The sequence below is a fragment of the Anolis sagrei genome, chromosome 4 (assembly GCF_037176765.1).
Source record: "Anolis sagrei isolate rAnoSag1 chromosome 4, rAnoSag1.mat, whole genome shotgun sequence".
Lineage (NCBI taxonomy): Eukaryota > Metazoa > Chordata > Lepidosauria > Squamata > Dactyloidae > Anolis > Anolis sagrei.
The window spans coordinates 197,007,200-197,034,049 of record NC_090024.1 but is presented as its reverse complement, the minus strand read 5'-3'; the positions used below and the strand labels follow the sequence as shown (position 1 = coordinate 197,034,049).

General features: G+C 38.4%; 1 protein-coding gene across 1 annotated transcript in view; it reads left to right on the top strand.

Moving 5' to 3' along the window:
- Nucleotides 1–26,850, top strand: part of PLXNA2 (plexin A2) — a 521,320-nt gene that overhangs the window by 390,370 nt on the left and 104,100 nt on the right. Inside the window, exons 14-16 of the mRNA XM_060772844.2 lie at nucleotides 560–677; nucleotides 12,907–13,043; nucleotides 22,173–22,340. Of these exons, the coding sequence (XP_060628827.2) occupies nucleotides 560–677; nucleotides 12,907–13,043; nucleotides 22,173–22,340 (423 nt within the window). The remainder of the gene's footprint in view (nucleotides 1–559; nucleotides 678–12,906; nucleotides 13,044–22,172; nucleotides 22,341–26,850) is intronic.

The window sequence follows — 26,850 nt, the reverse complement described above, 5'->3', positions numbered from 1 at the left end:
ATGTGTGCATGGTTGCATTTCAGAAGAGGTTGCCCAAACTATCTGTGTTGAGGTCTAATGCACAGTATTTCAGTTCACTTTTCAATATTATGACAAATCAACTATTTTCTCAGTAAATATTGCAACATTGTGTTAATAAGGTTCCACTCCAGTTATTTTAATCTCTCATCACTAGTACTCAGAGATTTTTATGGCTAGGCTACGTCTATAATGTCCCACTGGAAGATGTGTGCTTGTTGCTTATGATGATGTGGTCCACAATGAAAACTCTTCCCTTAATGAATCCATCCATTCATTACTGTAAGAATTTCACACTTCCTTCTCTACAGACTAATATATTTCCCATTTGTGCTTTGCTTAGCACTTCAGTTTACAGTGTGCAATAATTATGTCTAGTTTTGACATTCTCCCCTTTAAATTACTGTATGGCAAAAAAAAAAATCCCTCTCCATAATTAGCTTATTCAGAAGGCATGAAAACGTTGCAGCAGGGAATGCAGATCACATGTAGCAACATCTCTTCCTTTCAGGGAACTCACTGCAGATTTTTATATTTCCAGGATTGTGTGTGAAATGGGGCAGGCTGAGCCTGATATCACTTCCGGTCCTGCGCTCCTCTGCATCGGAGAATGCAAGCCAGAATTTGTGGCCAAGTCTGCACAGCATTACACATTTGTGGTAAGTGCCAGTGCAGTCAGTGTTGTAATTTGATTTGGCAAGTTCACAAAAGAGGATTCAAAATAAATCAATATTGCTGAAATTTATTGTTGTGCTTTCATATTACAGTAAATGTTTACTCAGTGCATATGCAAGCTAACAGCCTCAAAGGAAAGCAAAGTAAAAAAAAATCCTTTAAATAAATATTGCCAAGAAAACCCCATAATTTGTTTATTAGAGTGACCGTGAGTTGGAAAAAATTGAATGTGTACAACAACAACAGAGATATTTTAATACATAAAATTAACAGTAAATAATGCATATTGGGCCTATGCAAGGATTGTGAAGGATAAGTGTATTTTGTACAACTCAAACAAAAACAAAATGAAATACTTATTTTGTAGGTTAAGAAAAACCCATTATAGAAAGTTTTCTTCCAAGAAGGTATATTTGCATATGTATGAAAAGGATGATAAAACAACATTATCGTTGAATAACATTCTGCTCATACTTAATAATAGGCATTTAATAAAATTTAATAGACATTTAACAGTGTTTATAATTAGACCACGTGGACCCAAAATAAGTCTCCACAGTCATTTATGGACCCACCACCAAGACTCTACCCCTGGAAGACAACCATATTTGACCACAAGTAATAGCCTATGATGGGGACATGATTGATAATAGGCATAAGCTAAATTGAATACTTAAAAAATACAGTCCATTTTGTAGAAAGTAAACTTGTATCTGCTCCTGATTTGTATCTGTGTCAGTGAAGTTGTCTATGAAACACTTAGTTAAACCAAACTTGCTTCTTTTAAGGGAAAGGAATCTTTGGCTTTAAAACTTGCCTCAGAATTTGGTGTTCTTGACAAGAATTTTAGAGGCAGTATTTTAAAAAGGCAAAAGAAAGCTGGAATGCATTGAGAACACATGCCAAAAACTTTAATGGCTTAAACCCAAACATCAACCTCATGTAATTTCCAGTTAATGTGGAATTAATAAATAGATCTAACACAAATCTTAAAAGTAACTTTGTATGCTTGATAAGATCTAGGGAATTTTATTGGTGTATTAGAGCTTTATATAGAATAATACTTCCCTAACTTTCCAAAGAGCCTACAGTTAATTTTAACCATGGATGAGATGATGCATGCATATTTTTGCGAAACAAGAATGAAGCCTATAGGTCTTTAAGATCCATTTCCACCTGACAGGGGTGCCGGCACTTAATGCTTACAGGTATCATGTATGAGTAAGTGTGGCTTTAGTTGTGGCTTTGCCAGTACATTTGAAATCTCTTCCTGTGCTATCCTAGCAAGGAAAGGTGTCGTGCTGACCATAATAACCCCTCCCTACATCCCTTTTTCACAGTGGAAAGAATAATGAGAACCCTTATTACTCTGGAATTTAATTAACTGGAATTATTCTGTGGTGCTGCCACTTTCCACTCTGCTGTGTATATATTCCAAACACTTACTTACTTTACTTAGGTGATCCCTCGTTGGATGAGTAGGATAGTCTTCCATGATCAGTATTCTTGTGGATCCGTAGGTGGCCGTGGAGCCCTATTCTTGACCTGCATCTTCTCCCACAGTGAGGGTATTGGTTTCCAGGTGGAAGGCAGTCTCGGTCGTGGTTGGCTTGATGCATCTTCCTCCTGGCACATTTCTCTCTTTCACCCTCCATTCTTGCCTCTTCAAATTCTGCAGCACTGCTGGTCACAGCTGACCTCCAGCTGGAGTACTCAAGAGCCAGGGCTTCTCAGTTCTTAGTGTGTATGCCAGAGATTTTAAGGTTGGCTTTGAGCCCATCTTTAAATCTCTTTTCCTGTCCACCAACATTTCATTTTCCGTTCTTGAGTTCGGAGTGGAGCTTTGGGAGACGGTGGTTGGGCATTCGGACGACATGGCCGGTCCAGTGGAGTTGATGGCGGAGGACCATCGCTTCAGTGCTGGTGATCTTTGCTTCTTCCAGCATGCTGACGTTTGTCCGCTTGTCTTCCCAAGAGATTTGCAGGATTTTCCGGAGGCAGCGCTGATGGAATCGTTCCAGGAGTTGCATGTGACGTCTGTTGACAGTCCACATTTCACAGGCATATAGCAGGGTTGGGAGGACAATAGCTTTATAGACAAGCACCTTGGTATCCCTACAGATGTCCCGGTCCTAAAACACTCTCTGCTTCATTCAAAAAAATGCTGCACTCGCAGAGCTCAGGCGGTGTTGTATTTCGGTGTCGATGTTGACTTTGGTGGAGAGGTGGCTGCCAAGGTAGCGGAAATGGTCAACATTTTCTAATGTTACACCATTAAGCTGTATCTCTGGCATTAGAGAGGGCTTGGCCGACGACTGCTTGAACAGCAGTTTGGTTTTCTCGATGTTCAATGACAGGCTGAGCTTCTTGTATGCTTCTGCGAAGGTGTTTAGAGTGGCTTGTATATCTTCTTCTGAGGTTAAACAGCTTGCCATCTGTCCAATAGATGATTTCCACTCTGGTGGGAAGCTTCCCAACAGCAAGGTGAAGTATCATAGCAATGAAGATGGAGAATAAAGTTGGGGCAATAACACATCCCTGTTTGATGCCTGATTCCACCTTAAATGGGTCACTTTGGGAACCATTGCTGTCCAAGACTGTTGCCATCATGTCATCATGGAGAAGCCACAGGATGTTCACAAATTTGTTAGGGCACCCAATTTTTTGGAGGATGGTCCAGAGGGCACTGCAATTCACTGTGTTGAATGCCTTTACAAGGTCAATGAATGCCATGCACAGAGATTGATTTTGTTCCCTGCATTTTTCTTGGAGCTGTCGTGCAGTGAAGATTATGTCCACTGTTCCTCTGGAGGGGCGGAAACCATTCTGGGATTCTGGGAGGGGTAGAAGGTGGTTTGCAAGGATTCTTGCGAGGATTTTCCCAGCTGAGGTTAGAAGGGAGATACCTCGATAGTTTCCGCAGTCTATTCTTTCCCCTTTTTTGAAGAGGGTGATGATGGCGGCATCCTTGAAATCTGCTGGGATTTTCTCGGTCACCCACACTTTTTCTATGAGCTGGTGGAGTTGTTGTGTCAGCTCAGGTCCTCCCTCTTTAAAGATTTCAGCAGGGATCCCACCAGGTCTGCTGGCTTTCTTCTTTTTTTGTTGGCTGATGGCATTGCTGACTTCTTCCAAACTAGGCAGTGCTGCAAGCTCATCCCTGGTTTGTTGTTGCAGGATTTGTGAGAGAACCTCTTCGGCCACATTGGAGCTGCGGTTCAGGAGGGTTTGGTAGTGTTTTTTCCAACGTAGTGCTATGATTTTTTAATTGTTTCACTACTGAAGACATAGCATTATTTTTTCATTTCCAGATTAAATATATCTGTCAATCAATCTGTTTATTTCATTGTTCTTTTTCTCTTTCCTCTTCATAGCTTTTTTCTGTCTCACCCGGTATCATTCCTTGATGCACAGATTGCATTTCTGTATTTAGGTAGCAAATAGATTTTAATTCAATAGACATTCCATTTATCTGCTTAATCCAAAGTTCCACTTGTCTTTCATTCCTGAAGCAATCATTGCATCCTTCTGTCATTAATTACGAACCTCTTTATTCATAAACTTGCAAGTCACACCTGAGGCTTTTCCACATCTCCATTTTTGCCCAAACAAGGCTATCTGGCTTCATTGATTTTGTGCTGACTACATGTTAGTGGTTCCCAATTGCCCACAATTTGTATAGTAATGATAAATAAATCAACCAGAATAATGTCTGCCTTCTCATCACTGTTATGAGCTATGTATGTACTGCAATGGGAAACTTATTTGAGCAGTAGTAAAATACTGCACATCAGTTGTTTATAGGAGGTGAAGACGCTAGCAACCATTTCATTTTTGCATTTTTATTTATTTGTTTGAATGTTTGTAAATCCCATGTGTCTGTTGTATTTCTAAAATATCAACAGCAATAGTGGGATTCCCCTGGTGGACGTATCTTTGAATACAAAATGTTTTTAAACTCAGGGATGCATCAGAGTCAAAAATTGTTTGGGGAAGACAAACTGATGACTTATTTATTTGTTTATTTACAACATTTATATGCCGCCCTTCTCACCCTGAAGGGGACTCAGAGTTGCTTATAAGATATATATACATACATTATATTATTAGTATAGTACAATATCAGTATTATATATTACTATATTGTACTATACCATTATATTGTAATTTTATTAGTAATATTACATGTATTATAAAATATATAATTATAATATCATATTATTAGTATTATATTGCATTACATTATAATATTATAAGTATTATATGTATATACAATATATTATATTATTTAACATAGCACAGGAGACAAGGTGGAACTGTCCCCTGGCCCCCTCTCTCTTCACTATGGCCCAAAGCAGCAGTTATCTACATATACCCTTTAATTCAGTCTGGAAAAGCAATACAATGTACCAGCCTGCTCATCTCCACCCCGCACCTTACTTTGGATGCCCCTGTTACTGATACTGGACTATCATTGAGCTTTGTGATTGCTCCTGGCCATCACCAGACCTCAGGATGCCATCACCAGACATCTACAATGCCATGGAAGAGGAGGGGGACAATAAGGGAAGGCTTCTACTGGAGACCAGGAGCTCTCTGGTGCTCTGTGGCTATCTGGCATGGCAAAAGGAGGGCAACATGGGACCAATCCATCCTTTTTTCTCACCAAAAAGGGAGTGGCAGCACTGAGTTAGGTGGATAGTGGATCAGTTTGGATTAATGCTGGTCCAGCTGTCCATATTTATCCCAAAGTGTGGCCTGTCTGAAGTTTTGCCAAAACTCCAAATATAATCTGACTTCGTGTATTGTGGGATGAAACCTGATTCACCCATTTGGCCCAACATTATAGATTTTTGGTCTGAAGTGGGCAGTTGAGCCAGTGGACTAGCTCTCAGTCATCTATAGGCTAAAAGAAATCCTGCTGAATTAAGGGCTCAGAACACTGTTAATAATATGTACAGCTGATTGCTCTGTCGTGTAAAATGAAGATTCTGATGAACACATGAGTTTTTGAAGGTGATTTGAAGCATATTTTTGGACATCTAAAAGCCTTCCCAACTTAATAGCCACATAGCAATGGGAATTCCCTTATTCCAGAATGAATGTATCGGTTTCCTCAGTACAGTGCTTGTGGGTACAACTGGTCTATAAGACCAAACTAAGTTACCCACCACACTATTTCTTTCTCTTTCAGGGTGAGTGGATCATTTTCTCTGTGCACTTAAGAATGAGAGTGAAAAAGCTGATGCTGACAAACAATGGTGGGGGTGTAGGCTCCACCCACCCCCACTAGAGGCCTTTGGGGCAAATGAAAGTGGTTTCAGACATCACAATATAGCTCCAAAGCTATTTTAAGTGAGGGAATTTAATGTGATGCTATGACATCTTCCACTATGTTCAAAGAGCCTTTCAATGTTGCTAAAAATGTCTTACTATGCACTGGGTTAAGAAAAGACAGAGATGCATGTATTTATTTTTTATTCTTCACGAAAGAATGAACATTTTATATAGTTTCTCTCTACTGAGCAAAGTTTCAAGAGGTTATTTGTCATTGTTATTTTTGGTATATTGGAACTTTTAAAAATAATACTTTCTGAATGAAGTAAGTTTTTCACAGGAACCAACATATTTTTGCAGAAAATGCTGTATTTGGTTCAGTTATCTTATTAGAAAGGGAGCTGAAGGCAATAAACAGCCTCTTGCATGGGGTAAAAAAGTTTGGCACAAAAACCAAGAGATTTTGCAGAAACAAATTACCTGAAAAGGTCTGAAATATGAAAAACCTCCCTGCAGCTGGAAAGATGGCATCATGTTGAGACACACTTTCCCAAATATTCTCTAAATGCATTGTTTACAATAAGAGGACATTACAGGAAATGTGGACAATATGAGTGACTGGGATAACTTTAGACTGCCTTATCAAATGATTTGCTGGTGAGGACATAAAGTCAGAAAACAAAACGAGTCTGTAAGCTGAGTCACTTAGAATTGGAGATAGGGTTCAGCTCACTTCTCTCCTTAGAAAAAATAGTGAGTCTGTCTATAGCCTTTTAAATACAGACTCCACAAATTGGAAAAATGCTTTTCTGAAATGGAAACTGAAGAATTTGATCTTGCAAGCTGAACATCAGGCTCCCTCACTGTTCTCAGAGCTGCCTCTGTGTTCAAACTCTCTGGCACACAAGAATTGATATTGCTGGTGCCACGGGCGTAGTGTGTCTTATTGGTCTTTCTCAAGCTGTGAGTCATTAAAGAACAGGCTTGGGCTGTGTTAAGTAATAACTAGTGCCTGGGTGAAGGCAGTTGTGAAGATGAATCTCAGAGTAACACCTTGCAGCAAATCATTAAGCATATGTTGAATGTTATCATTCTTTGCATTGCTGAACCTTCTTTATGACTGGAAAAAGCAACTAGCATATAATTTCCTCCTGTTGCCTGGACAATTTTTGCTTCTTTATAGGCACCCCCTGCGAGAAATCATAAAGGCGCACTGAAGTTCCTTAAATAACATCATGAAATGAGAGGCACCATAATTGACAATTTCTTCCTAATTCTCAGGGGATCTGTGGGCTCACCATTTTTTCTCCACTCCTTTACAATCTTGGACACAGAGCCAGTTCTTTTGGTTCTCCTTGTGGCCAAAGGGAATATCAGGGTAGCAACCACAACATCTTCCCAGTACATTTTTAAAATAGATGAGGTGTTCCATTTTAAAAGAGGAATGATATTATTTCCCTATCTTATCTCCTGCTTCTCCTGCTATACTTTTCTGTTGCTATCAGCCCTGATAGTTTTCTCCAAGAATGGGGAAAAAGAAAGTTTGGTTATACATCAAAGGGAGAGAGGAAACACACGGAGAGAGGGAGTATGATTCCTTTCAATGTATTCCTTTTTTGATGTAAAAAGGAGAACCCAGCACATATGAATGCATTTGAAAAAAGGAACCAGAGGAACAAACAAATGTATTTTTTATTTTGTTACTTATGGTCAGTTATCCTCAGATGGCATTCTTCCATTTCTTTTTAGACTTTTATCATCTGCATATTTTTAAAATCTATATATGAGGAGGAACTAATGAAATGTTTCATATCCCAGAGAAAAAGAGATGCTGATAAGTTCTAACTGATAGGCTGGTATAGGTAGTATTCCTGCAAAAGTCCTGGGTTATTTGTGTACAGGTATGTTTCATATAATTGGAACACAGGTATTTTTTCACATAATTGAGATAATTGCCCCCAACTCCCTTTTCCTATTTGCAAAACCCATTAAGTGCTTTCACATCCATCTCTGTAGAGGACAATGAAGCAATTGGCACATACTACATAGAACATGGATGGAAGAAAATCCATGCCACAATTGAGCTCCTTCTTTAGCCTGTTTTATAGAGATGAGAATTACAAAGCAGCAGTCTGTTTCCACTTCCACTGAATTTCAAGACCCTGTGTAACTTTGGGGGGGGGGGGGGGCACTGGGCAGGACAGAATTATTAATGTTCCAACAATGAAATTGTTCCAGCTTCTTTTTTGACTAGGGACCCAATGTTGAAGGGAAAAAAATAGTTTCTCTCTGTTCCTTGGCCATCACTTCTTTACTAAATATCCTAATGTTTCTGATATCATTGCAATGTTGTATGTTCCTTGAGCAACTGAGTAAAAATGCATGGAATCAAGCTGTTAATTGTAGGGCTGAAATGAGTTGAAACATGATGTTTTTCCTGCTGGTTTCTATTATAATTTTGTATTTTATATAGTGTCTATTCATTTATTAATATATATGCCACTGTTTCTAGAATAGCTCACACATGGACAGAAAAAGGGATGCATTTTTATAACTACTCCAAACTCCAAACACTCTGATCCGGATTTGAGAATGCACAATATAGCGAGTCTTAGGTAACATATTGTGGTAGTTCTAAGAGACATACTTTCAAGTTAAACTAACTCAGAACCATCACGGGCTTCAAGTCCATTTCATTGAAGTGGTGGAACTTGCCCAAACCACCACATAGAGTTGATTGAGAGTGTGGTCAAGATGCTTGGTCATGTTCAACCAACTTTTTCTATGCCTACTTGGTGACTTCCTTGGCTGTTCAGCTAGTTCCAAGAGATTCTAAACTCCTCTGTTACATACTCGAAATACTTTGGACAAATGGACAAGAAGAGGAATATGGATTTGGCTTTTAAAAGCTTTTAATTTAAGCTTTTAAGCTCTAAATTTATAATGTGAATTTGTTGATCTGTGTTCAATTGTCTGATTGTCTTTGTTGCTTGTGTAAATGTAAATTGAGTTTTATTTTTTGGTTTATGTTATTTCGTATTTTTATATGCCATTGAAAGTTTGCCTCTCTCTATGTTGTAAGCCACCCTGAGTTCCACTGAGGAGACAGGGCAGGATAGAAATAAAGTCTCATTCATAGGGTGCAGAACCAACCTCTTTCAAAGAGGACCTCCTGGAGGAAGCTAACCTGAACACAAAGATTTTTTTAAAAATGACTGATGGCAACCCTATAGATTTCACAGGGTTTTTTTTTCACCTACACAGAAATAGCTTTGCAGAATTTTTTCCTATACTAATAACTTCAGTTTTTTAGTTACCGCAGTGTTGATTTTGAAAACAGTTCAGACTCTCCATCTAGTGCAAACTTGAATGACTAGATTGTTAGCTATGAAAAATGTGATCACTTTACAAATAGTACTCTTCCATCTTACAGATTGGCAGTTTATTTTCAGAACCAGGAAAGTGCAAAAAAACTTGAACAATTTGGAACCAAATTCCTTCAGGAACATTTAGTTATCTACATACTCAGAACATAAGATTATCTTCCAGGGGCTTTTTTTTTTTTTACACGGTGCAGTTGCTCTACTATCATTCATCTTTAACTACCATGGCTACACCTAGTAGAATCCTAAGATTTGGAGTTTGAAGAGTCACTACAGGTCTCTGGCTGAGCACACTAAACATTTCTCCCTAATCTGAAAATCCCAGGATTCTGTGGGATGGAGCCATGGCAGTGGAATTATAGTACTGCTACTGGATTGTATGAATGGTCTCCTATTGATCCCAACAAATGAATATAATAGCTAGAAGTGACAGAAGCTATTCGGTTTTTGTGCATGATCTTGGAAAGCTGTCTCCTGAGAAATTAATCTCATTACCTATATTACAATGCCAGGTGAAAAATGTTTTATTTTCCCAGACATTTTAAGAATTGTTTTTAATGAATCATAGAATCACAGAGTTAGAAGAGACCTCGTGGGCCATCCAGTCTAAACCCCTTCCAAGAAGCAGGAAAATGCTTTTAGATGTGATCATTTTTTCTTCCACTACTGAGTATTTATTTTGTTTTATGTTTTTGTGGTATGCTGTTTTTATTGCTGATTTTATCATGTTGTTTTTCATTTATATTTTATACTTTTAAATTGCTTATACAATGCCCAGGGACCTTGGCTTATTGGTCAGTTTATAACTGTAATAAATTAATTACTTAAGAATCCTTCTCCATCTGATATGTTTACACATTAAGGAGGTAGCTTGCTGACTGAAGCTGGGTGAAAGTCAATAACTCCTGGCAAGATAAAGTCATCCCTGAATATACAAGATAATATTCATTCCTGGTTATATCAATATGTGAACAGCAGAATGCTTGTGAATTATTGTGGATGCTTGCATCCCATTGAGCAAATAGTGATTTAAAAGAGTCTGCAAAGACGTCTGGCTTGGACACCCTAAAAAAATTATTTATAAGAATCCATAACAAGGAAAGGTAACTAGTTTAGCACAAGGGACACTAATTTCATATCTCTGTTACAGGGAATTAATCTCATTTGCACATTAACTTCAATTATGTAAAATCATGGGTTATTTACTTTCATGGATTTAATCAATTATATTTATAATAATATCAAAGAATCATAGAATCATAGAGTTGGAAGAGGTCTCTTGGGCCATCCAGTCCAACCCCCTGCCAAGAAGTAGGAAAATCACATTGGAAGCACCCCTGACAGATGGCCATCCAGCCTCTGCTTAAAAGCCTCCAAAGAAGGACCCTCCACCACACCCTTGGGCAGGGAGTTCCACTGCTGAACAGCTCTTACAGTCAGGAAGTTCTTCCTAATGTTCAGGTGGAGTCTCCTTTTCTGTAATTTCAAGCCATTGTTCTACATTTTAGTCTTAATTTTAAAAGCAGAGGCCCTAAAAACGTGTCCTGTTTGTGAAACTGTGACATGCTAAACATATATACACAGGAATTCACTTTTGGGTAATTTGGTTTTCCTTTGATTTATTCACAGTCACGAGGTAAGGAATCTTAAAAACCAGAACATGATCCCCTATTATGAAAACACAAGCCCCTGTACAACAATGAAAAAAGACCTGGAAATCACAGACAGTGAAAAGTCTGTCCTGATATACAATGGACATTCTGTCAATTGTTCCTTCAAATTTCTTAGAATTATACCTTTTATATTTTGTAGGCTTTGGGGCTGTAACCACCCCACATTAAGCACTATTTAATATTAATGCCAGTGTGCTTTTCATTCATAAATTTCAAAGCATTTTGCTCTAGAAGTTAGCATCATTATCCCCATTGTAGAAAGGAGAGAAATTATGGCACAGAAGAGGCATTCACCAAGTCAGCTGGGGGCTCTAAGAAGCACCTATTTATGCTGAGTTCAATCACCTACCTAGGTTACAGTGCTGCCATTAGAGCATCATTATGTATCATAAAACTCAGGCCCTGATATATGATAGTCTCATCTATGGAGAAAACCGATCACTCTGATTATTGCAGCTATTGCTCAGAATGCCTTCCAAATCCCCTGAAACTGGAGGAAAATATCTCCAAAGCCTTCAGTATAGGTCACTTTTCAGAGCCAGGCCACTAGATTAGTTTGACTACTGCATTAATTTTATATGGCAGTTTGTTTCATTCCTTCTGGGAACTGCAATGATCTGAATGCAGTGAAGAACTGTCTCATATTCACTGTGTTGTTGAGGGGCCAAAATGGAAATATATCTGGGATATTGCCAGACAACAGATAAGAGCTGTAAAGGAAGAAGGATTAGCAGAATAAGTTGATTGCATCCATGAAAACAGTTTTTGAGTGCCTGCTTTCTTCCTAGTTTTTTTTAAGATAAACAATTGCCAGTTGAACTACATTATTCTAGCACAGCATTAGTCGAAACACCTTCTTCAAAGCAACATCATTTCCAATTCCTTCACATTTCATGCCACATGTACACACAAACACATATAAATATGCATTCATAGCTGTTTCTACAAAGAATATTCTGAAAACCATGAGCATATGGAAACATTGCCTCATGGCAGAAAAAGTAACGAGACAATTAAGAGAAATAAGAACTTCAAGTTGAACTTTTCTGTTATTTTATTCATTACGATAGTGTTGGGTGGTTTTGTTTGTTTGATTGTTTGTTTTTTAAATAACACAACATAATAGCACCAGCAAGCTCCTTTGACTAGTGACTTGAACAGTTAGTTCTGGGGACTACAATTCCAAGAATCACTCAGCTGGAATGGCCATACAATTGCTGAAAGGAAGGCCTTCATTTAATGGTCCTTCTTGGTTTACCTCAATCAACAGAAGTATATCTTAGTTTATTTGCTTTTAATTCAATGTATATAGAACCTGGGGTGGCAATATAGGTCATACAAGGCAGAAGGTGATATGGTGATAGCAGGGTTACAGGTCCTTATAGAGGAAGGAGAGAAAGGTATTTAATATTGATCTCACCTTCCAGTCAACCTGCCAGCCTGAGGAACTTGGAGGGTGAGCCAGACCACCTACAAAACCTCTCCTTGCTCTTAAGTAATGCCAGGTCAGTGAAAAACAAGACTCATATCATCTATGATCTCCTCAAAGATGAGGGTGCTGACTTGTTGTAGCCATGCTACTAGCCCTGACCAGAAAGTGATCTGTCCATGACACCTCAGACAGTTTTTAACTATGACTCTTAAACTCATGTCCTTTGGTATCTGTTGTGTGTACTTTAATATGTATTTTATTGAAATGCAGTTTTAATGGGGATCTTTTATAGAAAAATGTATATTTGTTGAATTTTTGCAGTGTTTGCATTTTTTGAATTTTGTTGTAACTCACCTCAAGCCACAGGGAGAGAAATCAAATCAAATAATAATAATACGTTTTGGAACATCCAATGAAAGCAAACAATCTTTTTCTTTTTCTTCCAAAGAATCCTGCAGTGAGCTCCCTGAGTCCCAGCCGTGGGCCAGAGTCAGGAGGGACCATGGTGACCATCACCGGCTATTTTCTGGGGGCTGGCAGCAGTGTGTCGGTTTTCCTGGGTAACCAGACCTGCGAATTTTATGAGTAAGAGGGCAATAGCATGCATACATATTTGTGTGTGTTTCTGGTTGCATTTTAGTAATCTCTTTTGTGCTCCCACTAGCAGTGTTTAAGCTTCTCCAGCTACAAATGTCTAAGCTCTTATTAATGAACTTAGGCTAAAGTGTCGCTGACAGTGATGAGTGTTTCATGACAAAGAACTAAATTAATGTTTATTAATTTCTATCATATTATATTTTCATATGATAACAACCCTGTCTCCTTTCTAAATCCTAGCCATATCCTGGTGTGTCAAAATCCCTTTAAATGTTCTCCATCCCAGGATAAAAATTAATCCTAGGAATATAGCAGGCATTTTCTTTTTTTTCTTATAAGATATTTGTTGGACTTATGGTGATAGAAGTATGTGTGTCTCCTTTTCACCCATAGCATAATTCGGGGGGAGAGGAGATTTGAATGACAAGGACACAGCTTTAATTTTTTCTGTTTGGTTTCAGTAGCTCTAAATCTTTATTTAAATTTATGTAACTATTACTAATTCTCTCCTCCTTCCAAAACCTTTAACTTTTGAGCTGCTGTTTCTCTCTGCTGCTATCATTTGCTTTTGAAAGACATGTTACAATATTCAGCACTTATGTTTTCAACATTTTTATCTTATGTAATCATGTAAAGGATACTTTATGGAGATAACCAGCATAAATAAAGGTGGGTGGGTGTTTTTCTGTTTGATATGGCCAGCTGTACTAGATCCATACAAGGCTCAAGCAATCCCATGGAAAACAGTGGAAATAGGCACATTGAAGTTTGAATTAATCATGATGATCCATAACAGGCCTTTGCAGTCACTTATCGTTCCACTGCCAAAACTCTACCCCTGGAAGACAATCATATTTGATTACAAGTGATCGCTCATGAATCATAATGAAAGCTTCATTTTTTCTGTCAAATTCCATTGTATTCCACTGATTGATTAGGTTTACTTTCAGTAGAAGTCAATCTGAGTTAAAATTGTTATCTTTATGTTGGGAATTTATGTGCAGAGTATTGGTGTACTGTGTATAAATAGAATTCAATGAAAATGAAAAGTTCTTTCTGATTTTTCATAGTTAGAGGCAAATAATCTAGATTCAAAATCTTAGAGTTGATTTTTTTCTCCTGAAAGCCTAGTATAAGATTGTATAGGATATCAGGATATAGTTTGAAGGTTTATGATGTAGCCTTGCAGAAGATCCATGAACCTCAGATTCATTCCTAGCTTCTCCAAGTTGACTGAGAAATACTTCCCGAAGAGCTACTGATAATATAATACACAATACTAAAATGACTTCTCAATTCTATATTAGGCAGGTCTAAGAGATTGAAAGTTTATTATGCTGTTCTCCAATTTCCTCACATCACGATTAAAATGGCACTAATTGAGAGTTTTGGGAACTAAAGTCCAGAAAAGGAAGACTTTTGAATATATAGATATATAATTATAGAAAAACCCCAAGGCATTGGCATTTTGGCCTTGAAGATGAAAAGGAGATTTTAGAACCATATAGGAGAAAGTTAGGATGTAGCATTTAGCCAGTTCTCCCCACCGGAACTATTGATTGTTAGTTACGTCTTGGGAATTTAGTGAAATAGGAAACGATTTCCTTTTACCTACTGTAAAGCCATTTTATCTCAAGCTGCATTGTGGAGGCATTCTATATCAGAATCACTGCTCTTTCTAGCTTCTCAAGCAATAAAACATCCCTGCACCCATTTTATGCCTGGACTGGGAAGAAGTAAATTAAGGATGGCATATTAATGAGTGGATAAGATTTAACAGTTAGTATTTCCTCATCTCATTCAATAAGTGGTTCATTTATACCTCTGGAACAGATAAAAAGGAAAACAGACTATGCCTAGTTAAATTTTACCGGCCCTTTCCTTTCATATCTTTAGATTACATCTGTTCTTCACAGGCTTTGCTGTTCAGGTGTCTTTTTAAGCCTGGACTTATGTAGGCGCTATCTCAGAAATTGTTGTCAGGCAGCAGAACTGACCTGTACAGAGCTCTGCCTTTTGCCCCCTTTATCCTACCAGGCAGGAAAAATAGTCAAGCCAACCTCAACAGATGCCCATCCAGTCACTGAAATAACAACAACAACAACAACAACAACAACAACAGGAAACCTACTAAGTAAACTTTGGAGTTATTGCCGCTCAACTTTGCTTACCTCACAGGGTTGATTCAATTCCCAACAATCCCTTTTTATCTCGAAATCCCTTTAGAGAACAAAGATGGAGGAGGAGGAGGAGGAGGAGGAGGAGGAGGAGGAGGAGGAGGAGGAGGAGGAGGAGGGAGGCGACACAAGGTGGTAAGCAGAATTCTGGGAAATTAAGTTTGGGAAGGCATAGACTCCTGTGGCAGAGAATCCAAAAGGCACTGCCCTAAACTAAATTTCCCAGAATTCTGCTCACTTTTCTCATTAAAGTGCTTGGGTATTCCCTCTCTCAAGTTGGAGAAGTTACTTTCAAAACTCAGGTACTGCATTGCCTCCAGATCAGAAGCACAAGAGAATTCAAAGGGCCCTGGGCTAAACTACATTTCCCAGAATTCAGCTCACTTCCTGCATTAAAACTTCAATCTGAGTGGGGTCCCTGCCTCTCTCTTTGGGTGATGGATCTTCTTTCTTGCCTGACCATCCAGCCAGGCATCTCTCCCCCCCCCCCCACCCCTTGCTACCTTTTGGGGGAAAAGCAGAGCTTATTCCTCCACTCAAGCATCACCATCCTCCTCAGGGCCCTTTGAGGGAACCAAGCCCAGCTCTTTTAGGGGAGAAGCAGCACCTCAGATGGAGATCTGGAGGCATTTACGAGACTTGCATAACTCACCCAAAAGTCCAAAAGTCGTAGGTCAGTGTTTTGAATTTGAATCTTAAGTTTTTTGCGTGGCTGCCCCTCTCATTTCTTAATATTGTTTTGTATATACAACTCTAACAAATTGTACATAACAGATAATGCTATTTTTAAAATATTTTTGTTAACTTTGTTAATTTTGGGAGTGTTTAACCCAGCTGTAAAAAACGAATACAAAAACTGAATAGAGTCTTGAATTCCATAAGTAGAATATAAATTCAATAAAATATAGACAGTACCTGACTTACAAATACTTGGCTTACAAGTGACTCATAATATCAAATGAAGGTGAGAAATCTATCCCTAGGATGGAAATTCACAACAGAAAGAGTTATCATGGGGAAAAGGTTTCTCCACTGAAGCTTTATCATCAATCCTTGTTTCCACAACAAGCCACATTTTCAAAATCCAATTATCACAGGGAAGGAAAGTGAGGTGAAATCTTCTTATCAGACAGCAAAACAAACACCATAGGAGTGTTAATGTTTCCCTATGCTATCCAAAGTGTGTGTGTATCTGTATTTATATGGCTGGTGTTACACTTTAAAAATGTCCCTGTTCCAACTTACATACAAATTCAAAATAAGAAACCTAAAAAATATGTAACTTGGAGACTGTCCATAATAGATAGATAAATAAATTTAAAACAGCTTGTAATAACCTAAGACATCTGGAGATTAATATCCATTGTAAAATAATAATTTGGCAGAACCTCCATTGATGGGCAATATTTTGGACTAAATTCAAATGAAGTAATATATGCTGGTTGAAGGATTCTAGGAGATGTATTTCAAACAGTAAAATGTCCAGACTCCGGCATAAGCCCTATGAATTCAGTGAGACTAAAGCTGACCATAATTCTGCTAGTTATTACCTTACTTTCAGATGCTAAGAACTCGAGTAAGAAATAAAATCGTTTTATATTTTCTTCCTAAAAATACCTATGAAGTTATAGGTATTCTGACACATACTGTACTTGCAGAACAGAATCCATTATGGGAAAGGATAAAAACAGAAGTAGCCAAAGTTCTCTTGTGAAAAACTTTACACTGTTCTCTGTCCTTTATTTCTTATTGATAGGAACATCTGGCAACATGAAGCAGAAGGGAAATATTTGTAATCTTCTAGATGCCTTATGTTAAGATCTGGAAAATTTATTTTTTCTGTTCCACATAATCCATAAAATATTTTAAATGTTGATAAGTTCTGGGGGAAAACAAGCTGAAATGAAATTCTCAACCTTCTGTACTTCCAGTTAATGAGAAATCTAAAACATTAAACTGCCCCACCTTTCAACCATTTAAATCTTAAGGCTTTTGGTATTAAACTGAGTGTATAGTGCAAAGAGATGATACTGGCGAGGCTGAGTGACAGGAGACACAAGAAAAGACAGGGGAATGCTACAACTGTAGTGTGTGTGTGTGTGTGTGTATGTGTGTGTATAGATAGATAGATAGATAGATAGAGATTACAGTGTTACATATTTCTTTGCTCCCACCAATTTATTATTAAGGTTTATTTTGCTGCCATCATTTATTGATCCATAAGCCACCTCCTTACTAGTTTCAAGAAGATATACATACTCTTCAGATGAAATAAAAACAAGAAAATTATGTTTATTTTGTTCTTGAACAGTGAAGATGCATAACGGTTTCGATAAGCTGTCAGGATTTACTTATACAGAGAATGGCACAGGAATACAAACAGGTTGTTTAAAACCTTTTGAATCCTCTTTCTCTGAGGCTTCAACACCAGCACTCTAAAACTATAGAGGCCCACTATATTATTTTACTCCTTCTCCCTGAGGGCTTTAATTACTTTCCTTAAAGAGGTATCTTTCTATTAACAGTTCCTAAAACTCCTCCTTCACCTTCAAATCTCCTAAACTAACTCCCTCTTCCAATTCCAAACTCCAACTCCCAATTGACAAAACTCTGACTGCATAGCTCTTTCTTTTCCTCTGGCTCCACCCATCTCTGGTTGCTAAGCGACTCCCTTCAATTTCCTCAGCCAATCAGACTGCACCAGCTATGAAGCTGTCTGATTGCTCCCCCTGCTCCCTGCTCTCCTTAGTTTTGCAAGCCAGGCCTGTTACTACCTGTACACCAATCTTGTAAGATAGGCTAATCCATTACACATAGCTATTGAAGTATTGCTTTCCTAGCAATAAAAACAATTATTTTATAATGATATGCAGGACTTCTGTTTTGATTTGTTAAAAACTTTTTTTTCTAGAAAAACAATTTCTCCAAATATATGGTTACATTTAGACACTGCTCCTGATTCATTGCATTATTTAATTACTTCATACAAACCATTAAACTGCTATTGCCAAGAATCTAGTAGTATAATGTTTATTCCTGCCTTTCCATGCAAGGTCATAACACTGTTTATTCCTCCCCACCCCCTCTTCTCTTCTCTCTCTTTTAGTGCATGGTTTGTAGGTGATGAACTTGGCATGTACTCATGATGTGCAGGGAGACTGATTAGATGAAGCAGTTTCTAATGAGATTCACTATAATTACAGCTTCTCTCTATTCTCCTGCCTCTGATCGGAGGAGTAGGGAGATTCACCATGACGACATGGTAATAGCGCAGAAAGCTAATTAACTGATCACAGGGAGCTTGCAGTAACTCTTTGCCAGCAGTGATGTGTCGCTTTGGATCTCGCACAAGGGCTAAGCAGGCTTCTCTGAAGTCTGGTCTCTAGCATTCAGAAATGCCAGTACTGAGACGGGGCCACTGGCGGTGAGAAAACAGACATGGCAGGGAATGGCCGGGAATCATTCAGCTCTAAGGGAAACTGGCTGCAAAAAGCTGTCACTCTACCCATTGCTATTTAGTCTATTTACTTTTACATCTTTCATCCTTATCCTTCCCTCACTCTTTGTTCTTTAAGCTCCCTTCCCCAATTCTAAGCTGCCTGGAAGATGGAAGTTTCCTTCTCCATTTTGGGGGAAAGTGTCGCATCAGATCAAAAGGAGTATAAAATAACTCCTTCCTTTTGTTGGTGCACCTGCACTGTAGACTTAATGAAGTTTGACATTACTTTAACTGCCATGACTCAATGCTATGGATTCATGGAGGTTGAAACTTCATAAAGTCTTTAGCCATCTATGCCAAAGAACACTAGTGCATCACCTAACTAGAACTCCCAGGATTCCATAGCATTTTGCCATGGCAATTAAAGTGATTTCAAACAGCATTGATTCTATAGTATAGATGCATCCCTTAATTACTTCATATACCAATCCCAAATCCCTTCTAATAGAAGTGAAGTGGTTGTGTAATAATTTGAGCAGGAGCAACAGAAATCCTGCATCTTAAAAACAAATTTTTTGACTTTTAATCTGCATCTGAGAAATACAAAGTTATGCAGGAACACCAAGAGTATTAATGTGAGATTGATTCAAAAGCAACCCAGCAAGAACTGAGCAAGTTCAGGAACCACCTAATTCTAGCTGACCATAGTGGTGAGCAAACCGACTGAGTCTCAAAATGGAATGAAGATGCAGCTGAGTGGACAGAGCACTCCATACTGCAACTTTTTGTTGAAGGCCTTCTTTGTGCTTTTCTCACTGCAAAGAGAAAGGGACAAGCATTGCACTACAGACTGGCCTGAGACCCATATTTCATCATTTTACCATGCTTGCATCTCATACCATAGCTGATCCAGGTAGTAAAAGCATTAATTATTATGATTAATCAGGTGTATTACAGCATTATTTAAGATGGCCAAGAACATTGAAAATGATAAAGTGTAAGATGGTACATTCATTTGCCAGCGGTTTATTTCTGAGCCAAATTAAAAATAACACCTGGTTGTTCTTCTCTTTCCATAGATAGATTTTTCACTCACACACACACGCAGTGGAAATGAGAGTGGTCAACACTCATTTAACTCTATTTTTTCCTGCTCAGAATCACCTTTCTCCTCATAAACTGCATTTCTATCCTGCAGGAAAAGCTATGACCCCATCATCATTTTTTTTCTTTGAGTGAAAGAACAACTTAAGGTTCATTGTGAGTAAATGAAGGGCAGAATCAAATAAGAAGATTAGGATTTATTTTATTCATACTTGCAAGGCAGGAAAAGCTAAAAAGTTGTAAAGGATTGGGATAATTTTTGAACATGTATAAATTGATTTTTCAGATTTTGGTACTTTTAGGTGAAATTCTTGTGTGGGTGAATGGCATTGCTTTTGCACAAACAGCAGTGTTTCTTCACTAACTTCCATGAGTACATTTTTTTGGACTTAGACTTTGATCGGAAGTGGAAATGGACTGGTAGATTTTTTTTTATTCTGTTTTCCTATTCTAATCCTTTTGGAAATCAGGGAGGAGAGAAGCTGATCTTTCCTTCTTGCTAAAGGGGAAAATAACCCATAGGCATACTATTAAAAACAGGAGCCCCTGGTGGCACAATAGGTTAAACCAGGGGTCCTCAAACTTTTTAAATAGAGGGCCAGGTCAGAGTCCCTCAAACTGTTGGAGGGCTGGGTTATAATTTGAAAAAAAAAATATGAATGACTTCCTATGCACACTGCACATATCTTATTTGTTTTGCAAAAAACACTTAAAACAATAAAATAATTAAAATGAAGAACAATTTTAACAAACATAAACTTATTAGTATTTCAATGGGAAGGGTGGGCCTGCTTTTGGGTGATGAGATAGGATTGTTGTTGCTGTTGTTGTGTGCTTTCAAGTCATTTCAGACTTAGATTGATCCTGAGCGAGGACCAGGTAAATGGCCTTGGAGGGCCGTATCCAGCTCATGGGCCTTAGTTTGAGGACCCCTGGGTTGAACCCTTGTGCTTGCAGGACTGAAGACAGACAGGTCAGAGGTTCAAATCCGAGTGCAGATGAGCTCCCTCTGTCAGCTACAGCTCCCATGCGGGGACATGAGAGAACCCTTACACAAGGATGGTAAAACATCAAAACACCTGGGAGCCCCCTGGGCAACATCCTTGCAGATAGTCAATTCTCTCACACCAGAAGTGATTTGCAGTATCTCAAGTTGCTCCTGACATGAAAAAAAAACCTATTGAAAATAAATAAATCATCAGACAGAACAGACATACAAAAACAGTGTGGATTTCACACCCAATTTCTACTCCCAAATGCATTTTCATTGTGAAGTTTTCTTTTTCATCTCAACATAACTAGGAGGGAGATACAGAGGTGCTTTTACAAGCAAACTGCCTCTCGTGTGCCTTCCAAGATTATATAATCAGAACTCTAATCACATGTTCCTGGATGTTTAAATCTCAACCCCAGATTTTGAATTCTAAACCAAAACATTATAAGCAGTTGTGTCTGTTGACTGCAGCAATTGCCATCCCTTCAAAATGACAACACTTTTGCATCCATGCTATGGAATTCCCTCCGATTGTCCCAATTTGGCAGGAAAAATCCCATTTAATATTTGTCACCATACTTTCCAGGCCCTTTTAAAATGCCCCAGTTTCTCTCTCCCTACTTTCCCCTTTTATCCTTAACTTTTGATGGATGCCTACTGAGATTAAAATCCAAAAGAACTTTGGAATCATATGATTCAAGAGGTGAATTGAAGGGGATAGAATCACACCCAATAAGTTCAAGCAAAAGCAAACAGTTACCACTTCTACCAGTTTATGTGTTCTGCTTCATTTAGTATCTTAAACACACCCTGAAGTTGCATAGCTGCATCTCAGTTTTCATTTATGAAATGTGTAAGGGTATACTGGAGTGTTCATGTTCCTGAGCTATTAAGTAACTTCCATATACAGTAGAGTCTCACTTATCCAACATAAACAGGCCGGCAGAGCATTGGATAAGTGAAAATGTTGGAAAATAAGAAGGGATTTAAAAAAGCCTATTAAATGTCAAATTACATTATGATGTTACAAACTAAGCACCAAAACATTATGTTTTACAACAAATCAACAGAAAAGGCCGTTCCAAAGCAGTTATGTAGTAATTACTGTATTTACAAATTTAGCACCAAAACATTGCAATGTATTGAAACAGCTATGGATCCAGGTGGAAGGCAGACTAAGCTGGATAATACAGAACTTTGAATGTGCAAAGATTGGATAAGCGAGACTCTACTGTATTATGTAGGTATGTCTCCCTGATGACTTTGTCATGCTTGCTTGTGAGAATGAAACCAAAGGGCCCAATTCATACAATCAGTGCACATTAAATGAATTTTAAGAGTAATATCTTTGTTTGTGTTCCTACTTATCAAGGGTATAACTCCTTGTCCCCTCTTCCTTACAGGAGGTCTATCAATGACATTGTGTGTGTTTCTGCACCTTCAACCCATGGTCTTGGCACTGTACATGTCTCTGTCAGTGTGGACCGTGCTCACCTAGAGAGCACGCTGCAGTTTGAATACATCGATGATCCCAAAGTTCAACGTATTGAGCCTGAATGGAGCATAGCCAGGTAATTGATCTTTTAATTGGAATAGGGCCAAGGAATAGCTGGTTAAACTCAGGACATAGAAGAAGAATGAATGAATAGAGTGTGCATAAATGGGAGGGGAGATGAATAATAATACTTATTTTTAACCTACCCTCTCTCCCTGGATAGACTCAGTAGCCTGTTTGTTAGTGTGAGGATGGATAGAGTGTGAGGTTGGATGGACTCTGACCCTGCTTTCCATCGGTATGTGCCATAAAATATTAACCCAGGTGGAAGGAAGGATTCCCCCTACCTATCTTTGAAAAAAAATCCAATATGTCTCCTTGGGAATCTCTAAGTCCTCCCACACAACTCTATGGTATATCAGGACCAAAAGTCATATTATTTAATGCAGTTGTTACAACTAACTGCAGTCCAACTGGGAACCTGTCCCCTGTGGAAAAGGGGGTCATACTGTAAGGAAAAACTCTGCAGGTTAAATGAAATGTGTCTGCAGTTTGAATTCTGCTTTGGGGGCAGCAGTTCTCATTATTTATCTTAATCCATCAACCACAGTACAATAAGAAATATCTTTCATTATGCAGTGTTGATATTAAGCATCCAGCTTTTCTGGGAGAAAAAAATGTTTAGAACAGAGTATAATCATGGATATGATAGATTTAAAGAAGCACCTGTGATTTGGAAATGTTTGAAAACTAAAGGTCTTTGTATGATAAAATGGGATGCATTTCATTTGTTGTGAAGTTAGCATCTTCATAACTTGTTTTAAATGTGTAATTGAAAGGTCCTTTTAATAACTTAGGTCCAGGTTCACATCATTTATCTAAACATAATCTATGTAATGCTTAGTGTGAGGCTCGAATATGCCATCAAATAACAGGATACTCAGGCCACTTCTAGACAGCAATTTATTGTGGGGGGAAAATGGTTACTCACGTGGGCACCCAAAAGAAGCTGGCATTTCTGTGTGTTGCCTTCATTGTAGTGTGGTAATAACCATGCTACAACAGGGACAACTCAAAACCCCCTCTAAAACCTTTAAAATTAAAGAAAAACTTACTGGGCCACCATTATGCTTCCTGGCATGTACAAATGTTGCACCAAAAAGCGGGCAGGGGGAACAATTCCCCCCCCCCCCCCGGTCTCTTAGCACTACATTGGTACATTCCATGAAGCATGCAGAGAGGCGTAGTGGTAGCCCAGTATGTTTTTCTTTTCTTTTAAAGGTTTTACGGGGAGATTTGGGGAGGGGATGGGTTCCCTCTTTGCAAATTGGGCTGTGGGGTCTATCCCCTTGGTAGTCTCTGGACTACCTGGGGGTAAATCCCCATAGGGCCCATACTCCATTCATTCAGTTTTACCGGAGATGTCATTTGGATGCCTTCAGTGAAACTGTGGGAGCTTCCGTGTTATGGGCCTTGTCTGGATGGGTCCTTACTTTGATCAGCTCAATCTTCTTGGTGCTAGTGTTCTGCTCAGAATACTGCTCTAGTCAGGTTATTATTACCTGTTCCTAGGCCCACAGCATAAATAAAGGTTAAAACACAGTGAGTGCTATGGAAAAGAATTGGTATTTCAGTGTCTTACTCTCTAGATCACATATAAAAGGTACACCTAATACCAGGTCTGTATCAATCATGCCAACAAAACTCTAGATGTGGTAAAGATATGTATTAGCCAGCCAAAAAGCCATTTTGCTAAAGCTTTTAAGTATTTTTCAGAAACAGCTAAACATGTTTCATCTTGTTTGAACAATTGAAATACAATTGATGATAGGTGTTATTTTGAATTATAGATGGGGCAATTGTCCAACCATCACCAGAAGAACAATCATATTCATTTCTTTCCTGCTTCTTTCAAGACTATTAAAAAAGTTGAAATGTTCTAGTAGAAGTAATGTTTTTATAAATACAAATTCTAGAAATGCAATTTACATTTATGGCAGAGTAAAACAAATCCATTCAACTCCTATTTCATATAAAACATTACAAATCTTGAAATGTTCTGGTAGTCCGCACTATGTACAGAGCATAGGAAATGTCTAAGACCCCCCCACCCCCACCCCCAAAGAATGCCAGATAAAATCCAGACTGTTTGTCAGGTTCCGCTATTTTTGGATAATTACAGCACCATTCTTCCAATCAACACTATCACTTCTCACAGAAAAGAAAAAAACATAGTCAAATCCTCTCTGTGGGAGAAAGAGCTATTAATCTGTATTTTGCATCAGTTAGTTTGGATTCCATTGTCAACACCCATCTTCTAAGGTCCTTGAAGAGTTGTTTCACCTGTGTAAATACTGGAGATTTATGGATAAGGCACAGTTACACAGTCCGTGGATTTCCTGAGTTCTACTGGTAGTGGTATCTGGCCTGTGAACAACATCTCAGTTCCTTTCATTATCTTGCAAAAGGACCAACTATAATATGTCACCCATCCATGAATTAATCATTGCTAGTCAGTCAGCTAGAGCATCTCTGTTCCCTGAGTTGGAAAATCAGAGTTATTAACTCAGTTGTAATTACTAAGGCAATTACAAATATGGCAATCTCTGACGAGATTCCGGAAGAGCAAATGAAGCCCCATCATCAATCCCATCTGCTGAAGAAGTGCACAATTGCTCATTAAAGGCTTCTTCTTAAGAGCATCAGAGAGTCAGGAATAGAACAAGAACATTAACAACCAATGCTTTAAAAACTGATGCTAATCAAGATAATCTGTTTATCCAAGCTTTATATCTCCATATTACAGGTGTGTTCTGAAGTGCATGTTTCTTGGCTGACCAATTTCTAAAATGCTGGGTCAATTTCTTTACTATTACAATTATTTGGATTCTCATAGAGTTGCATACAAATGAGAAAATTGTCAAGTGCAATCTGACCAGTGGGAGATGGAAAGACTTCTCATAAAAACAGGGCAGAGGTGAACCCTTAAGACAAAATTCTGGACTGGCTGTAGAAATCCCTAAAGGCATTGGACTCAGACCGATTTGCACAACATAATGGAAACAATAGAATCTTATAACTTTAACATTCCATAGTTTCTGCTGTCAGGCATCAAATACCTTAGTTTTGTGTGCTCAGTGGTTTGCTGTCCATTTTTCTAGCCTCCTCAGTTTGTATCCCCATGAGCTTCCCTATTTCATTGTCTGATTTTCAAGGCTTAAGTACCCATTGGGTTGGGTGAAATTGTGGAGGCATTCAAGACTCTTAAGATCACATACCACAAGTAAATGAGCTTGACAAAGGGGATCAAAAATTAGGTCTATAAAACAAAATGGAGGTCAAACCAACAGAGCCTTCTAACATGTCAGATATATCAGGTGAGAGAGAACAAAAGCCAAAGCTCTAAGATTATCCAGGGTTTGAACCTACTCAAGTACAACACAATGATCATATGCCAAGTTACAGTCCAAGCTTAGACACCTTCTTTTGAAAGCTTTGCATATCAAAAATAAGTACAGGAAGTCCACAAGTTACAAACATCTGACTTACAAAGGACTCATATGACCTTATCACACGAGGGAGCCCCCCCCCCCCAAATACCGTTTTGCCAGCAGGTGTGGCAAAATTGTAGGTGCTGCTCCAGCACAGTGACACTTTCCTCATCAACACAGGAAGCCTCCCATGTCATGAGGAAAGCATCTGGTGATGCTTTCACACCGGTTGGGAACGGAGCAACAGCTGGAAGTCATATAACATAGTGTGATAGCTGCCATGGGGCTCCATTCCTGAAGAAGGCTCTAAGTATCCTAATACATTTATTTTCATCAATTTGATAAGGTCTATAATTATAAATAGGGGCAAGACAACTAGAAATGAGAGAAATCTATCCCTAGGCAGGGAAATTTACTTCTGAAAAAGTTATCATGGGGAAAATGTGTCTCAACTGGAGCTTTATCACCAGTTCTTGTTTTCATAACATGACAAATTTTACAAAATCCAATTATCACAGGGTCAAAAAGTGGGATGAAATCTTCTGAACAGAGGTAGAGTCAGCAAAACAAACACCACAGGAGTGTTAACCATTCTCTATGCTATCAAAAGCTAAAAAGTATATGTTTTTGGCTGGAGTTACACTTTAAAATGTACCTGTTTTGACTTACAATTGAAATCTATGTTGTTCATAACTTGAGGGCTGCCTTTATATGCAAGAAACACAGGAATAGTTGACAAGGTTCAACTAAAAATGTATCATTCAGCAAAGTCCCTGAGCCATACCCAGAGCTTCCATGTAGATGTTCTAACTTCAAGTCTGTTTGAGTGTGGACCTGAAACTTGATATCCTGAGTACACCTGCTTATTTCAAGTCAAATCCCTGCCTTCACTTGACATCACTCCTGTGAATAGGCAGGGTTCTCTTTATGTAATTCCTGGTTCACAGTGCCTCCCTCCAGGGGTGTATAATCATGATTCCAACACCTTCTCTGACATCTAACACTTTGGAGGTTGTTTTGAAATAGAGGATATGAAATGGTTGTAAGTTTTATTATGATTATGAATGAACAACTTCATTGTTATTTGCATGGTTC